Source organism: Haliotis rufescens, unplaced genomic scaffold (genome assembly GCF_023055435.1).
Source record: "Haliotis rufescens isolate VD_foot unplaced genomic scaffold, xgHalRufe1.0.p SCAF_8, whole genome shotgun sequence".
In the NCBI taxonomy this organism is placed as follows: domain Eukaryota; kingdom Metazoa; phylum Mollusca; class Gastropoda; order Lepetellida; family Haliotidae; genus Haliotis; species Haliotis rufescens.
In genome coordinates this window covers 21,197,153-21,217,010 of record NW_025964372.1, presented here as the reverse complement: position 1 = coordinate 21,217,010, position 19,858 = coordinate 21,197,153, and the positions used below count along the sequence as shown (strand labels likewise).

General features: G+C 44.4%; 1 protein-coding gene across 1 annotated transcript in view; it reads right to left on the bottom strand.

Annotated features, from left to right (window-relative positions):
• Window positions 1-19,858, bottom strand: part of LOC124114179 (epidermal growth factor-like protein 7) — a 48,939-nt gene that overhangs the window by 7,948 nt on the left and 21,133 nt on the right. The window contains exons 2-5 of the mRNA XM_046474756.2: window positions 4,422-4,547; window positions 3,550-3,668; window positions 2,729-2,824; window positions 271-390 (exon numbers count right to left, since the gene is read on the bottom strand). Of these exons, the coding sequence (XP_046330712.1) occupies window positions 271-390; window positions 2,729-2,824; window positions 3,550-3,668; window positions 4,422-4,547 (461 nt within the window). The remainder of the gene's footprint in view (window positions 1-270; window positions 391-2,728; window positions 2,825-3,549; window positions 3,669-4,421; window positions 4,548-19,858) is intronic.

Genomic DNA, 19,858 nt, shown 5'->3' with positions numbered 1-19,858 from the left:
ATATTCTAGCAATATCACGGCGGGGGACACCAGAAATGGGCTTCACACATTGTACCCATGTCGGGAATCGAACCCGGGTCTTCGGCGTGACGAGCGAACGCTTAAACCACTAGGCTACCCAACCGCCCCCGTGGATATACAGAGTCAGGGTGACAGGAATATACAGAGTGCAACACTGACGCAGATATATAGTGTCACACTAACGCGGATATACACAGTGACAAGCTGTCACGGATATACACAGTGTCATGCTGACACAGATCTACTCACATTTACACGTCACTTTGTCCGGAAGCAGATCGAATCCATCATGACATGCGCACTCGTATCTTCCGGGTAGATTGTGACAGACCTGTTGACAGTTGTTGGGTCCTGCACATTCGTTGATATCTAGAGGCAACAGAGACAAACAGAATATTATACCATGATGGATAAACATACGTGTAAGCGTACTACTCCATGATGCATACACCTATATATCTAACCTTTGCTTGATGACGTAGGAGAAGGGGACTGTGCTGGCGGGGTTAATGTTAACAGTAAAAAACACAATGAGTTGCATTGTACATTGTACACAGACAATCTAACTGACATCTCTGATGAAGACTTGTTTAATATTTTACAGAACTCGACTGACTTTACAGTACGGACCTATCAAAGGCGTGTGACGCAGCAAGTCTAACTGCGATTTAACACGTTGTGATATGACTGTGATATAACACGTCGTGATATGACTGTGATATAACACGTCGTGATTTGAATGTGATATAACACGCCGTGATTTGACTGTGATGTAATATGCCATGATATGACCATGATATAACACACCGTGATCTGACTGTGATATAACACGCCGGGATTTGACTGTGATGTAATATGCCATGATATGACTATGATATAACACACCGTGATCTGACTGTGATATAACACGCCGTGATTTGACTGTGATGTAATATGCCATGATATGACTATGATATAACACACCGTGATCTGACTGTGATATAACACGCCGGGATTTGACTGTGATGTAATATGCCATGATATGACTATGATATAACGTACCGTGATCTGACTGTGATATAACACGCCGTGATTTGACTGTGATGTAATATGCCATGATATGACCATGATATAACACACCGTGATCTGACTGTGATATAACACGCCGTGATTTGACTGTGATGTAATATGCCATGATATGACTATGATATAACACACCGTGATCTGACTGTGATATAACACGCCGTGATTTGACTGTGATGTAATATGCCATGATATGACTGTGATATAACACACCGTGATCTGACTGTGATATAACACGCCGTGATTTGACTGTGATGTAATATGCCATGATATGACTGTGATATAACACGCCGTGATCTGACTGTGATATAACACGCCGTGATTTGACTGTGATGTAATATGCCATGATATGACTATGATATAACACACCGTGATCTGACTGTGATATAACACGCCGGGATTTGACTGTGATGTAATATGCCATGATATGACTATGATATAACACACCGTGATCTGACTGTGATATAACACGCCGTGATTTGACTGTGATGTAATATGCCATGATATGACTATGATATAACACACCGTGATCTGACTGTGATATAACACGCCGGGATTTGACTGTGATGTAATATGCCATGATATGACTATGATATAACGTACCGTGATCCGACTGTGATATAACACGCCGTGATTTGACTGTGATGTAATATGCCATGATATGACCATGATATAACACACCGTGATCTGACTGTGATATAACACGCCGTGATTTGACTGTGATGTAATATGCCATGATATGACTATGATATAACACACCGTGATCTGACTGTGATATAACACGCCGTGATTTGACTGTGATGTAATATGCCATGATATGACTGTGATATAACACACCGTGATCTGACTGTGATATAACACGCCGTGATTTGACTGTGATGTAATATGCCATGATATGACTGTGATATAACACGCCGTGATCTGACTGTGATATAACACGCCGTGATTTGACTGTGATGTAATATGCCATGATGTGACTATGATATAACGCACCGTGTTCTGACTGTGATATAACACACCGTGATTTGACTGTGATGTAATATGCCATGATATGACCATGATATAACACACCGTGATCTGACTGTGATATAACACGCCGTGATTTGACTGTGATGTAATATGCCATGTTATGACTGTGATATAACACACCGTGATCTGACTGTGATATAACACGCCGTAATTCGACTGTGATGTAATATGCCATCATATGACTGTGATATAACACGCCGTGATTTGACTGTGGTGTAATATTCCATGATATGACTATGATATAACACGCCGTGATTTGACTGTGATGTAATATGCCATGATATGAGTGTGATATAACAGACCGTGATCTGACTGTGATATAACACGCTGTGATCTAACTGTGACATGATACGCCGTGATATGGCTGTGATATAACACACCGTGATCTGACTGTGATATAACACGCTGTGATCTAACTGTGACATGATACGCCGTGATATGGCTATGATATAACACACCATGATACGACTGTGATATAACACACCGTAATCTGACTGTGACATAATACCCCATGATCCGACTTTGACATAACTCACCTCAACAAAAATACCAACAATTATTTGGCTAACACCATAATTAGATCCAAAAAGCCGCATCCGTGCGTGGTGTTACCCACCTTGGTCACAAGTCTTGCCCGTCCATCCCTCCAAGCACTCGCACGTGTGGGGGGCCGTGCACTGTCCGCCATTGAAGCACCCTCCCTTGCAGACCGCTGCAACAAACACACACACAGTGAGGAGATACATCGTCAAATACCAACTACCGTTACTTCACCCTCTCATATTGACGGCATTTTGCGTGGGTAACGAAATGCCAGACCGTTTTCCTTTGAACTATGGTGCATGTTATGGAGCTGTTTCCACAACTGAAATCAGACATGCAGCATTTGGATTGAGAACGTACATAAAGAAAACCGATACAGCTTCACTTGAGGAAATATTTTCACAACATCTCCGGCAAGTTGACGCTTGTCCCGCCCTGCAGCTGCAGCCATGATAACGCAGGTCACGTGACACCTGTTGCAGTTTACGCACAGATCACACTTTATTGTAACTGCACCTACTCTTGCTTGTAGACCAGTTTTAGTGCCACTTTGTCACAATGTTCAGTATTCACCAACTAGCTGCAGTTCTGTGCAGCATCGATCTGATATTACACAACGTCTGCCAACTTCCGGTTGGTTTGATGTACGTGATGACGTTTCATCGTCCGGTGGAGGAAGGTCGAAACGCTTCCCGTTTGGGCGTAATCGGGAGTTCTGACGCAAAATGGCGTCGGCAGACTGAATGTCGAACTAACTTGTCTGCAGTGATCGTTCGTGGTCCAGACTGCGGGCGGTGTAATGCGCCTTAGCGGAAAAAAACCTATATTACAGTATACATGTCGATGTAATTGATCATATACAGACGTGTAACCTCATGTTTTTTCAATACTTACGTTTCAAGCAGTCTTTGTCTCGCTTTGACTTCCGACCCCATCCGGGGCAGCAGTCGTGGACACTCTTCGTGCTGATGCGGACGTGGAAGATGGTACGGAACGCTACCCCGTAAGCTACACTGTAGCGGAAGATAACGCCATCAATATACACGACAGCAGTCAACTATTCACATTGATATTAAGGATTTGTCGTTTATGGAGTTATAAACATAAATTCCGGTGAGGACACCTTTCGTTAATCTGCTACGCTGCGCATAGTGTGCACATTGGTACTTGCGTTTACGCCTCCATAAACGCAAAACATATTGAAGTAATAACCGGCGTGCGCATTGTGTAGATCCGCGTAACTGATTTACGCAAAGTGTTCACACCGATTTTTATGTTCATAAAGTCCCAAAGAGCAAAAACATACAGAAGACAATTCTAATAAATACATCAACAACAATAACTTCATAGTCTGTTTATTTAATCAGTAACACACAAAACCATGCACAACAATACGAAATCAGTGACGTGGTTCAGCGCAATAATGTAAGACAAGCCCCGCCCATTATATTATAAGCCAATCAAGAAACAGTAGTCCGTTAGTGGGCGTAGAATATTTTTCGATTTACGAAAACGAAAAACCAAAAAGAAATCGTCAATCAAATGGCACATGATCACAGATCCCCATGGTCTGTGTGTGTGACCTACTTATAACGGGGACAGATCCTGTAGTTGTCACAGATCCCCATGGTCTGTGTGTGACCTACCTATAATGAGGACAGATCCTGTAGTTGTCACAGATCTACATGGTCTGTGTTTGATCTACTTACAACGGGGTCAGATCCTGTAGTTGTCACAGATCCCTATGGTCTGTGTGTGTGACTTACCTATAACGGGGACAGATCCTGTAATTGTCACACATTCCCATAGTCTGGCGGTACATGGGCCGGATGTAGCTCTGCCGCACGGGGATGGGTTGCGCCATCTGACGGTGATGAACACAGACGTGGCGCCTGTAAGTGGAGACAAGGAGACCTTATTATTCAGACAATTGACAATCGTTGATAGCATGTCAAGATAAATGCTAATAGGATATATGCAGCTTTAGAGTGAATTAATAGAGGACAGGTGTGTGGTAGGAGAGAGTTGGGTTTTTCGCAACATGCAGCAATATTCCAGCAATACCAGAAATGGGCTTCACACATTGTACCCACATGAAGGTAATCGAACCGGACCTTCAACGTGACGAGCGATCGCTTTAACCACCAGGCTACTCCACCGTTCCGGGCGGGTGTTGGTGCATTTCGGTCATCTGATGAAGTCAAATCCGAACACGACGTAGGGTGCAGGCATCACCACTTTCACTAAACTTTCACTCAAACCAGACGATATGACCACACACAGTACACGATGACGATATGACCACACACAGTACACGATGACGATATGACCACACACAGTACACGATGACGATATGACCACACACAGTACAAGATGACGATATGACCACACACAGTACACGATGACAATATGACCACACACAGTACACGATGACGATATGTCCACACACAGTACACGATGACGATATGACCACACACAGGACACGATGACGATATGACCACACACAGTACACGATGACGATATGTCCACACACAGGACACGATGACGATATGACCACACACAGTACACGATGACGATATGTCCACACACAGTACACGATGACGATATGTCCACACACAGTACACGATGACGATATGACCACACACAGGACACGATGACGATATGACCACACACAGTACAAGATGACGATATGTCCACACACAGGACACGATGACGATATGACCACACACAGTACAAGATGACGATATGTCCACACACAGTACACGATGACGATATGACCACACACAGTACACGATGACGATATGTCCACACACAGTACACGATGACGATGGTAATCACGATATGACCACACACAGTACACGATGACGATATGACCACACACAGTACACGATGACGATGGTAATCACGATATGACCACACACAGTACACGATGACGATATGTCCACACACAGTACACGATGACGATGGTAATCACGATATGACCACACACAGTACAAGATGACGATATGACCACACACAGTACACGATGACGATATGTCCACACACAGTACACGATGACGATATGTCCACACACAGTACACGATGACGATGGTAATCACGATATGACCACACACAGTACACGATGACGATGATGATCACGATATGACCACACACAGTACACGATGACGATATGACCACACACAGTACACGATGACGATATGTCCACACACAGTACACGATGACGATATGTCCACACACAGTACACGATGACGATATGTCCACACACAGTACACGATGACGATGGTAATCACGATATGACCACACACAGTACACGATGACGATATGACCACACACAGTACACGATGACGATGGTAATCACGATATGACCACACACAGTACAAGATGACGATATGTCCACACACAGTACACGATGACGATGGTAATCACGATATGACCACACACAGTACACGATGACGATATGTCCACACACAGTACACGATGACGATGGTAATCACGATATGACCACACACAGTACAAGATGACGATATGACCACACACAGTACACGATGACGATATGTCCACACACAGTACACGATGACGATATGTCCACACACAGTACACGATGACGATGGTAATCACGATATGACCACACACAGTACACGATGACGATATGACCACACACAGTACACGATGACGATATGACCACACACAGTACACGATGACGATGGTAATCACGATATGACCACACACAGTACACGATGACGATATGACCACACACAGTACACGATGACGATATGTCCACACACAGTACACGATGACGATATGACCACACACAGTACACGATGACGATGGTAATCACGATATGACCACACACAGTACACGATGACGATATGACCACACACAGTACACGATGACGATATGTCCACACACAGTACACGATGACGATATGACCACACACAGTACACGATGACGATGGTAATCACAATATGTCCACACACAGTACACGATGACGATATGACCACACACAGTACACGATGACGATATGTCCACACACAGTACACGATGACGATATGACCACACACAGTACACGATGACGATGGTAATCACGATATGCCCCATACAGTACAAAATGACGATGATGATCACGATATATCCACACACAGTACACAATGACATTGATAATCACGATATATCCATACACACTACACAATGACATTGATAATCACGATATGTCCCAAAACAGTAGAAGACGACTTTGATAATCACTATATGTGCCATTCAGTAGAAGATGACGATGAAGATCACGATATACAGACACAGAACAAGATGACGATAATAATGACGATATGTCCCATACAGTAGAAGATGACGATGATAATCACGATATACAGACACAGCACAAGATGACGATAATAATAACGGTATGTCCCATTCAGTAGAAGATGGCGATGATAATCACGATATACAGACATGGTACAAGATGTCGATAATAATGACGATATGTCCCATTCAGTAGAAGATGACGATGATAATCACGATATACAGACACAGCAAAAGATGACGATAATAATGACGATATGTTCCATTCAGTAGAAGATGGCGATGATAATTACGATATACAGACACAGCACAAGATGACGATAATAATGACGATATGTCCCATACAGTAGAAGATGTATGATGATAATCACGATATACAGACACAGCACAAGATGACGATAATAATGACGATATGTCTCAGACAGTAGAAGATGGCGATGATAATCACGATATACAGACACAGCACAAGATGACGATAATAATGACGATATGTCTCATACAGTAGAAGATGAAGATGATAATCACGATATACAGACACAGCACAAGATGACGATACTAATGACGATATGTTCCATACAGTAGAAGATGGCGATGATAATCACGATATACAGACACAGCACAAGATGACGATAATAATGACGATATGTCCCATACAGTAGAAGATGGCGATGTTAATCACGATATACAGACACAGCACAAGATGACGATAATAATGACGATATGTCCCATTCAGTAGAAGATGGCGATGATAATCACGATATACAGACACAGCACAAGATGACGATAATAATGACGATATGTCCCATTCAGTAGGAGATGGCGATGATAATCACGATATACAGACACAGTATAAGATGACGATAATAATGACGATATATCCCATACAGTAGAAGATGGCGATGATAATCACGATATACAGACACAGCACAAGATGACGATAATAATGACGATATGTCCCATACAGTAGAAGATGACGATAATAATGACGATATACAGACACAGCAGAAGATGACGATAATAATGACGATATACAGACACAGCACAAGATGACGATAATAATGACGATATTCTCAATACAGTAGAAGATGACGATGAAAATCACGACATGCCCACTCAGTACAAAATGGCGATGTGCCCAACACACAGTGCAAGATAACGATGATGATGAAGATGATGATGACTATGTGCCTCTTCCCTCCACCACCCCTCCCCCCACACTCAGCACATGATGACGATGACGACGTGCCCGCCACACAGTACAAGATGACGTGTCTTTGTAATAATGGCATACTGAACGAGTGACCTCTAAACCTTGTCGCAGAGTCACCTGCAGCATCGGTCCGAGAACACTGAAATACACACCAATATTGAAGCCAAACCTCTTGTGATGTTATTCACCTCTGAAGAAACCATAGCATGAATCGCAAGTTGTTACTGCAAAAATTTGACATGCTTGAACCAAAGAGTCAAGTATGTTTGAAGGTGTGAAATGAATCTCTTTATACGCATGTGTTTTTGTTGGGCTGTGTTATGAAAACTCCCTTGTGTGGAGTCGGTCGGCTTCTTCTCTCCCAGAAACAGGAAGGTTTGTACTGCTAGTTTCCTGTCGAGGTGAGGGTCGTGCTGATGCTGCAGCTTTTCACGCTAAATGTGCCCGCAGGTCTGTTTTTGTTTCCATTGTTTTAGCTAATAAAACCGTCGTGAGAAGCAGGCATCCCATTATACAAGCATCCCACTGCATGATACAGTGAGTGTAACAGGTTCATCTGGAGGCGTCAACGGTTGACTTTAGTGTACAAATAGTAAGACATCACCTACACGTCACCACCTGTATGTAAGAGTGTACAAATAGTAAGACATCCCCTACACGCCATCACCTGTCTGTAAGAGCGTACAAACAGTAAGACATCCCCTACACGCCATCACCTGTCTGTAAGAGTGTACAAACAGTAAGACATCCCCTACACGCCTTCACCTGTCTGTAAGAGTGTACAAACAGTAAAACATCCCCTACACGCCATCACCTGTCTGTAAGAGTGTACAAACAGTAAGACATCCCCTACACGCCTTCACCTGTCTGTAAGAGTGTACAAACAGTAAGACATCACCTACACGCCATCGCCTGTCTGTAAGTGTGTACAAATAGTAAGACATCCCCTACACGTCATCACCTGTCTGTAAGAGTGTACAAACAGTAAGACATCCCCTACACGCCATCACCTGTCTGTAAGAGTGTACAAACAGTAAAACATCCCCTACACGTCATCGCCTGTCTGTAAGAGTGTACAAACAGTAAGACATCCCCTACACGCCATCACCTGTCTGTAAGAGTGTACAAACAGTAAAACATCCCCTACACGTCATCGCCTGTCTGTAAGAGTGTACAAACAGTAAGACATCCCCTACACGCCATCACCTGTCTGTAAGAGTGTACAAACAGTAAAACATCCCCTACACGCCTTCACCTGTCTGTAAGAGTGTACAAACAGTAAGACATCCCCTACACGCCATCGCCTGTCTGTAAGTGTGTACAAATAGTAAGACATCCCCTACACGTCATCACCTGTCTGTAAGAGTGTACAAACAGTAAAACACCCCCTACACGTCATCACCTGTCTGTAAGAGTGTACAAACAGTAAGACATCCCCTACACGCCATCACCTGTCTGTAAGAGCGTACAAACAGTAAGACATCCCCTACACGTCATCGCCTGTCTGTAAGAGTGTACAAACAGTAAGACATCCCCTACACGCCATCACCTGTCTGTAAGAGTGTACAAACAGTAAAACACCCCCTACACGCCTTCACCTGTCTGTAAGAGTGTACAAACAGTAAGACATCCCCTACACGCCATCACCTGTCTGTAAGAGCGTACAAACAGTAAGACATCCCCTACACGTCATCGCCTGTCTGTAAGAGTGTACAAACAGTAAGACATCCCCTACACGCCATCACCTGTCTGTAAGAGTGTACAAACAGTAAAACACCCCCTACACGCCTTCACCTGTCTGTAAGAGTGTACAAACAGTAAGACATCCCCTACACGCCATCACCTGTCTGTAAGAGCGTACAAACAGTAAGACATCCCCTACACGTCATCGCCTGTCTGTAAGAGTGTACAAACAGTAAGACATCCCCTACACGCCATCACCTGTCTGTAAGAGTGTACAAACAGTAAAACACCCCCTACACGCCTTCACCTGTCTGTAAGAGTGTACAAACAGTAAGACATCCCCTACACGCCATCACCTGTCTGTAAGAGCGTACAAACAGTAAGACATCCCCTACACGTCATCGCCTGTCTGTAAGAGTGTACAAACAGTAAGACATCCCCTACACGCCATCACCTGTCTGTAAGAGTGTACAAACAGTAAAACACCCCCTACACGCCTTCACCTGTCTGTAAGAGTGTACAAACAGTAAGACATCCCCTACACGCCATCACCTGTCTGTAAGAGCGTACAAACAGTAAGACATCCCCTACACGTCATCGCCTGTCTGTAAGAGTGTACAAACAGTAAGACATCCCCTACACGCCATCACCTGTCTGTAAGAGTGTACAAACAGTAAAACACCCCCTACACGCCTTCACCTGTCTGTAAGAGTGTACAAACAGTAAGACATCCCCTACACGCCATCACCTGTCTGTAAGAGCGTACAAACAGTAAGACATCCCCTACACGTCATCGCCTGTCTGTAAGAGTGTACAAACAGTAAGACATCCCCTACACGCCATCACCTGTCTGTAAGAGTGTACAAACAGTAAGACATCCCCTACACGCCTTCACCTGTCTGTAAGAGTGTACAAACAGTAAAACATCCCCTACACGTCATCGCCTGTCTGTAAGAGTGTACAAACAGTAAGACATCCCCTACACGTCATCGCCTGTCTGTAAGAGTGTACAAACAGTAAGACATCCCATACACGCCATCACCTGTCTGTAAGAGTGTACAAACAGTAAAACATCCCCTACACGTCATCACCTGTTTGTAAGAGTGTAAAAACAGTAAGACATCCCCTACACGTCATCACCTGTCTGTAAGAGTGTACAAACAGTAAGACATCCCCTACACGCCATCACCTGTCTGTAAGAGTGTACAAACAGTAAGACATCCCCTACACGCCATCACCTGTCTGTAAGAGTGTACAAACAGTAAGACATCCCCTACACGCCATCACCTGTCTGTAAGAGTGTACAAACAGTAAGACATCCCATACACGCCATCAACTGTTTGCAAGAGTGTACAAACAGTAAAACATCGCCTACCTTATGACGGTTTTTGTAAAGATCCTTATACCGTTGGCAAGAAAGTGAAGTCTTGCTTGACAACGCTATAAGGGTCTTTACCGAAACGTCGCCTTCACAGTTATTAAAGAAGTTGTAATCCATACATTGTGTCTACTTTGTCATCCTTCAACTTCTAAGTAATGCCTATCAAGCAATTTATATAACTGTGTACCCATCCTTCCTGTCCTTGCATCCCGTTCATGACACCAAACGTTGAAAGGAGCTCTTCATGAAACCCAGAACAGGTGCCCCAGGAAGAAAAGAAGAAATCAGTTCTCTGTTCATTTGTTCTCTGAAGTCTCGCCTCTTCAGTGAAAACTCAGGATTCCATTTCACATGCTTCATATAAGCAGTACTATGTTCGTGTTTAAACTGCGGGTCTTTGTTCGACAATCAGCCACGAATCTTAATTACACCACTGTGCGGCATGTCGACTTTTTAGCCTTTAAAAGCATCGCGGGACACGTGATCTATTTTGCGCGGATCCTGTGAAACTAAACCTAGGTGGGTCGAGATCTCTGCAGATTTGTTGTAATGAAGAAAGGGAGTAGACAAGCATTTATATGCAGATAAAGATGATACCGACTTCGCGGGTCAGTGTCTTCTAAACTGTGACATTGAAACATTTGTAAGTCTGGCCCGAAATTGTTTTGCGGTGTCGCATTGTGAAGAGTGGAGCTGACGAAACATTTCACTTGGCTGACGTGTGCACGTCAGTGGGACGTACCTATGTATGTGTGTACCAGTGATGTCTGGAATGCACGTCAGTGGGACGCACCTATGTCTGTGTCTACCATTGATGTCTGGACTACACGTCAGTTGGACGTACCCATATCTGTGTGAACCAGTGATGTCTGGACCCATGTCTGTGTGTACCAGTGATGTCTGGACTGCACGTCAGTGGGACGTACCTATGTATGCGTGTACCAGTGATGTCTGGACTGCACGTCAGTGGGACGTACCTATGTCTGTGTGTACCCATATATGTGTGTACCAGTGATGTCTGGACTACACGTCAGTGAGACGTACCCATATCTGTGTGTACCAGTGATGTCTGGACTGCACGTCAGTGGGACGTACCTATGTATGTGTGTACCAGTGATGTCTGGACTGCACGTCAGTGGGACGTACCTATGTCTGTGTGAACCAGTGACCTATGTCTGTGTGTACCCATGTCTGTGTGTACCAGTGATGTCTGGACTGCACATCAGTGGGACGTACCTATGTATGTGTGTACCAGTGATATCTGGACTGCACGTCAGTGGGACGTACATATGTCTGTGTGAACCAGTGATGTCTGGACTGCACGTCAGTGGGACGTACCTTTGTCTCTGTGTACCTATGTCTGTGTGTACCAGTGATGTCTGGACTGCACGTCAGTGGGACGTACCTATGTCTGTGTGAACCAGTGATGTCTGGACTGCACATCAGTGGGACGTACCTTTGTCTCTGTGTACCTATGTCTGTGTGTACCAGTGATGTCTGGACTGAACGTCAGTGGGACGTACCTATGTGTGTGTACCTATGTCTGTGTGTACCAGTGATGTCTGGACTGCACGTCAGTGGGACGTACCTATGTCTGTGTGTACCTATGTCTGTGTGTACCAGTGATGTCTGGACTGCACGTCAGTGGGACGTACCTATGTCTGTGTGTACCCATGTCTGTGTGTACCAGTGATCTCTGGACTGCACGTCAGTGGGACGTACCTATGTCTGTGTGTACCAGTGATGTCTGGACTGCACGTCAGTGGGACGTACCTTTGTCTATGTGTACCAGTGATGTCTGGACTGCACGTCAGTGGGACGTACCTATGTCTGTGTGTACCAGTGATGTCTGGACTGCACGTCAGTGGGACGTACCTATGTATGTGTGTACCAGTGATATCTGGACTGCACGTCAGTGGGACGTTCCTATGTCTGTGTGTACCAGTGATGTCTGAGCCACAGAGGTACTACATAAAACGTGTAATGAGATCAACTCACCAAGTTCTTTCGAGGACAATTTCCCTGTAAACACCCATATAAAACTATAAACTCGCATCAAACCAGTACATGGAGCTGTATAATGAGACATGGATGAATACATGGAAGCCGTACTTTAGGAACTAGCGTCTTCAGAGGCTCACAATATTGTGACTTTTCGATTCCGAGTCAAACACCCTGCCCAGGATTTGTACCGGAAACATACCGAATTTCTTTCATAACGCGAAGACTGCATATTGCTCTGACCATGGGAGACCAGCTGGGGAAACCGTGTATTTTTGTATGTAAACAGGACAGGAAAGTTTTAATCAGACTCAACATGGCGGTGTCGATTAGGGCGTAGGGCTTTGAAGTACTACACTCTTCCCCTATGAAGCCGCTTGAAACTACATAAAATAGATGCAATAGTTGTACGCATATGGCCCCAGCAGCGTGTGACACACACGCTTCTCAAGTAAGTTTACCCTCAACAGCGAAACTACATCCGTTAACAAAATATGTCTCCTGATCGACACTCCCTTCGCCAGTAACAACGAAGAGAACCCTTCACCAGAACGTCATTTCATAACAAGAGTACACCATTTAACCACAGCCGATTCTGTGCAACAGAGATCAAAGTCGCCCACCTACGTATAGTTCCGTGTTGGGGTACCTCGCTATACACAACAGATATGTAGTATCATGTTGGGGGAACTCCCTATACACAACAGATATGTAGTTCCGTGTTGGGGTACCTCGCTATACACAACAGATATGTAGTATCATGTTGGGGGAACTCCCTATACACAACAGATATGTAGTTCCGTGTTGGGGTACCTCGCTATACACAACAGATATGTAGTTCCATGTTGGGGGAACTCCCTATACACAACAGATATATAGTTCCGTGTTGGGGTACCTCGCTATACACAACAGATATGTAGTTCCATGTTGGGGGAACTCCCTGTACACAACAGATATATAGTTCCGGGTTGGGGGACCTCCCTATATACAACAGATATGTAGTTCCGTGTTGGGGGAACTCCCTATACACAACAGATATATAGTTCCGGGTTGGGGGACCTCCCTATACACAACAGATATGTAGTTCTGTGTTGGGGGACCTCCCCATATACAACAGATATGTAGTTCCATGTTGGGGGAACTCCCTATACACAACAGATATGTAGTTCCGTGATTGGGGACCTCCCTATATACAACAGATATGTAGTTCCGGGTTGGGGGACCTCCCTATACACAACAGATATGTAGTTCGTGTTGGGGTACCTCGCTATACACAACAGATATGTAGTTCCATGTTGGGGGACTTCCCTATACACAACAGATATGTAGTTCCGTGTTGGGGGACCTCCCTGTACACAACAGATATGTAGTTCCGTGTTGGGAGAACCTCCCTATATACAACAGATATGTAGTTCCGTGTTGGGGGACCTCCCTATACACAGCAGATATGTAGTTCCGTGTTGGGGGACCTCCCTATATACAACAGATATGTAGTTCCGTGTTGGGGGACCTCGCTATACACAACAGATATGTAGTTCCGTGTTTGGGTACCTCCCTATACACAACAGATATGTAGTTACGTGTTTGGAGACCTCCCTATACAAAACAGATATGTAGTTCCGTGTTTAGAGACCTCGCTATACACAACAGATATGTAGTTCCGTGTTGGGGGACCTCCCTATACACAACAGATATAAAGTTCCGAGTTGTGGTACCTCCCTAGTGAGTATGGTTTTACGCCGCTTTTAGCAATATTCCATCAATATTACGGCGGGGGACACCAGAAATGAGCTTCACACATTGTACCCATGTTGGGAATCGAACCAGGGTCTTCGGCGTGACGAGCGAACGCGAACAACTAGGCTACCACCACAGCCCTTCTATGTTGGAGGAACCACCGATATACTACAGAATTACAAAATAAAATAACATTGAATTTGACTAAAAATTGCAAACATTTTCAAAACGTTACTAGGCTTAAAACAGTCGCTGAAACACTGCAAACTTAAGACCAAAGTACAACTATGATTGCCGTAACAAATACTTCATAATCAAAAAACTATTTTTTGTTTGTTTCTTTTTAAAAAAACAGTAAATATTGTTGTAGGCTTTCCTTTGCCCGACAGTTTAGTTCACATGTTGCTTCGAAACAGGTCGGGCGGTCGGGTAGCCTAGTGGTTAAAGCGACATGGGTACAATGTGTGAAGCTCATTTCTGGTGTCCCCGCCGTGACATTGCTGGAATATTGCTAAAAGCGGCGTAAAACCATACTCACTCACTAAAGCGTTCGCTCGTCACGCCGAAGACCCGGGTTCGATTCCCGACATGGGTACAATGTGTGAAGCCCATTTCTGGTGTCCCCGCCGTGATATTGCTGGAATATTGCTAAAAGCGGAGTAAAACCATATTCACTCACTCATTCACTCACTCGAAATAGGTTATTTCGGCACAATGTAAACACACAGAGAGACAGATACAGCTCATGTCGAGGAGGAGACAGTGGAGAACATATATATTTGAGATGGGGGAACACCAGGTGAACATTGCCAGAACAGATCATATGTGCAGAATATGCTTCATGGCAGGCTATAGCTTTACAGTAAAGGGATGGGCGAAAGGGAATAAAATATGGTTCAGAGGCTGTGAGACAGACCAACGTCCTGTCTTGACGTGCACTTCTCACAAGCATACACGTTTAATCTACATAGCATGTCTTGAACTTCACTTCATTAATCAAATACGTTTATTGTAACCTGCATCTTTGACATTTGACCTTTCTCTGCAGCAGGAACGTGGGTTCTCAGTTGAAGACGGCTTCGCCATAATGGCCTTTTCTCGGTGGAGTGTAAGTGTGAAATATCTGTGCGAGAGTATTTCTTCTCTCATTGGGTGTCGACCTTATAAGAAGGTCATCCGCCATTAGGAGGTCAGTGTATCAAAAACACGTAAAACAGGGGAAATGTCATGCTGTCCTTTGATCAGAAACAGTAGCGGGGATCAGCCAAAACTAACATTGGCGTCTACTTAAATGTGTCTACCTTGGCTATAAGCGTCGACTGTAGACAAATGTTATCACATGCATGGAGTCAAAGGTGGTGGTTGTGTACGCTCCGGGGTTGTGTTGATAACGACAATACCGTCTTATCGTAAAGTGAGACAATACCGTCTTATCTTTAAGTGAGACAATACCGTCTTATCGTAAAGTGAGACAATACCGTCTTATCTTTAAGTGAGACAATACCGTCTTATCGTTAAGTGAGACAATACCGTCTTATCGTTAAGTGAGACAATACCGTCTTATCGTAAAGTGAGACAATACGGTCTTATCGTAAAGAGAGACAATACCGTCTTATATTAAGTGAGAAAATATTGTATTCAAGTAATTTGAGACAATACTGTGTCCTTATAAAGTTAGACAATACCGCCTTTAGGAAAGTGAGACAATACCGTCTTTAGGAAAGTGAGACAATGCCGTCTTTAGGAAAGTGAGACAATACCGCCTTTAGGAAAGTGAGACAATACCGTCTTTAGGAAAGTGAGACAATGCCGTCTTTAGGAAAGTGAGACAATGCCGCCTTTAGGAAAGTGAGACAATGCCGTCTTTAGCAAAGTGAGACAATGCCGTCTTTAGGAAAGTGAGTCAATACCATGTTAATAAAAAAAATCGGACAATAAGGTATTGTGGTTGAATAAGACGATACCGTCTTATATATAGTCAGACAATACACTGAATCCTTTCAGTAAGACAATAGCGCGTCTCAGTCTAGTCAGACAATCGTAGTTCTCAGTGAAGTCAGACAATGACACGCCCAAGTGAAGAACAATACAATGTATATGTAAATGAGACGTTATCTTGCCTCAGTGAATCAGAAAATGCCATGTCACACTGGGTTCGTCAAGTACGTGATTAAGCATCGTCAGCCGTGCCCACCAGCAGGCAGTCAGTAGGCCACACGAAATAGTTACGATACTTGGAGGAGGTCACAGGTCACATTTCACATGGAGGTAATAATACGTGACACTGGACACCCACGAGTTGCCCCCCTTTGTTATCCAGGCTAATTACTGGGAGGATATCTGTCCGGGTCAGAGAGTGAACAACGGCCACAAATACCAGCACTGAGAACAGCAGGGGGAGACAACTCTATCCCCGACCTCTAGTCAGTGCTCGTATTATGAATAAACTTCAGACGGTTACAAAATAAAGAAATTGTCCGCCACAAAAAAAACATTGTTGCAAAATAGGGGTTTTCAAAGGAGACGTTAAGGATCACATTTTTAATTTTAAAAATGGCTGGCTAAGACGATTCTGAAAGAAGCTGTAGCTGGTGTGAGTATACATGTAGCTAGGATGTATGTGGGGTGTATGACTTGTGTACCTAACTAAGTACAGGCAGAGTGTATAATTAGTGTGTAATGCTAGCATGTATAATTATTTCGTTACCGTAGAATGTATAGCTGGTGTCAATGGTTAGTTTGTAAAGACAGTGTAATTACTAACATTTATAACATTCCTTTAAAAGAATTGTAATTGTTATCTTCAAAAGAGCCTTTCCTCCCCTGCTGTTTTCATATATGGAATCAAGGAAACTAGACTATATTTAGTTTGATCTAGGGGCCGGTCGGGTAGCCTAGTGCTTAAAGCGTTCGCTCGTCACGCCGAAGACCCGGGTTCGATTCCCGACATGGGTACAATGTGTGAAGCCCATTTCTGGTGTCCCCCGCCGTGATATTGCTGGAATATTGCTAAAAGCGGAGTAAAACCATACTCTCTCACTCACTAGTTTGATCTAGACTTGCTTAGACTTTTGGTAGAAAATATGTTTGAAGATAATATTCAATAGTCATGGCGGAGAAGTAATAATTGCTGTGTTAAGATTGTATGTACAGCTGGTGTTTCTAGCTGGTGTGAAGGCAGTGTGTATATAGTGTTCTAGGTTTGTTTAGATGGTACGCCAGGTTATGTTTTTCTCCTCACGCTGTGGTTCATCCACTCCGAGTGACATATGTACTGTTTAACAGTAGTACAGCTCGACCTTGAGTGAGATGATATACTCTGTTACATGCACCATCTGTATTTGATTAGGAAATGATGCTGTAATAGACTGGAAACACATTTATATGCCACTATGCCAATGTTGATGTAAGTAGGTGATGCCGTCATCATCCCAATCCCCAATCCAATGAGCCCCCGACCCCCAACCCCAGCACCCCCTAGCACCGCCGTGTATCTGGCGGTACACATATAAGCGGCCTACATGTCCCGACCCCCACGGGATGGTGCCTGGAAAGTCAATAGTTTCCTGTTTTCGGTGTGAATTGGTTGTTACTGTAGGAAACCCTACTCTCAAGGTGTTCGCTCTAATTACTTCTCTCGTCAATAGGTGACACATAGTACTACCAAATATGGACATGTATACATTACCTTATATAGACATATGACACTGACATTGAAGAAGGTTTCAGTTTCAAATCTGTAAAGCGTAAGTCTCTTGCGTCTTCAAAGATGGTAATGGAGAATTTGTTGTCAAGCGTTTACTATTACAGAAGACGTTTTATGACGACCTTATTTATCCCCGGAATACAAGTCCTCCATGGGAATGTATACACCACAAACCCTCCACCAGCCAGCCATTATCTACAATTTCTTTCCTCCAAACCAGTTCAAACCTTCCTCGCCACCCGACAAATTCTTCCACCACCGTCCCACAAATACACCCAACCTACAATCCACTACTAGCCTCCACTCTCCCACCCAACACCAACCTACAATCCTCTACTAGCCGCACTCTCCCACCCAACACCAACCTACAATCCTCTACTAGCCACCAGTCTCCCACCCAACACCAACCTACAATCCACTACTAGCCGCACTCTCCCACCTAACACCAACCTACAATCCTCTACTAGCCGCACTCTCCCACCCAACACCAACCTACAATCCACTACTAGCCGCACTCTCCCACCCAACACCAACCTACAATCCACTACTAGCCGCCGCTCTCCCACCCAACACCAACCTACAATCCACTACTAGCCTCCACTCTCCCACCCAACACCAACCTACAATCCACTACTAGCCGCACTCTCCCACCCAACACCAACCTACAATCCACTACTAGCCGCACTCTCCCACCCAACACCAACCCACAATCTTCTACTAGCCTCCGGTCTCCCACCAAAATTCCAACCTACAATCCACTACCAGCCACCAGTCTCCCACCCAAAACCAACCTACAATCCACTACTAGCCACCAGTCTCCCACCCAAAACCAACCTACAATCCACTACTAGCCACCAGTCTCCCACCCAATTCCAACCTATAATCCACTACTAGCCGCCGCTCTCCCACCCAACACCAACCTACAATCCACTACTAGCCGCCGCTCTCCCTCCCAACACCAACCTACAATCCACTACTAGCCGCCGCTCTCCCACCCAACACCAACCTACAATCCACTACTAGTCGCCGCTCTCCCACCCAACACCAACCTACAATCCACTACTAGCCTCCACTCTCCCACCCAACACCAACCTACAATCCACTACTAGCCTCCACTCTCCCACCCAACACCAACCTACAATCCACTACTAGCCTCCACTCTCCCACCCAACACCAACCTACAATC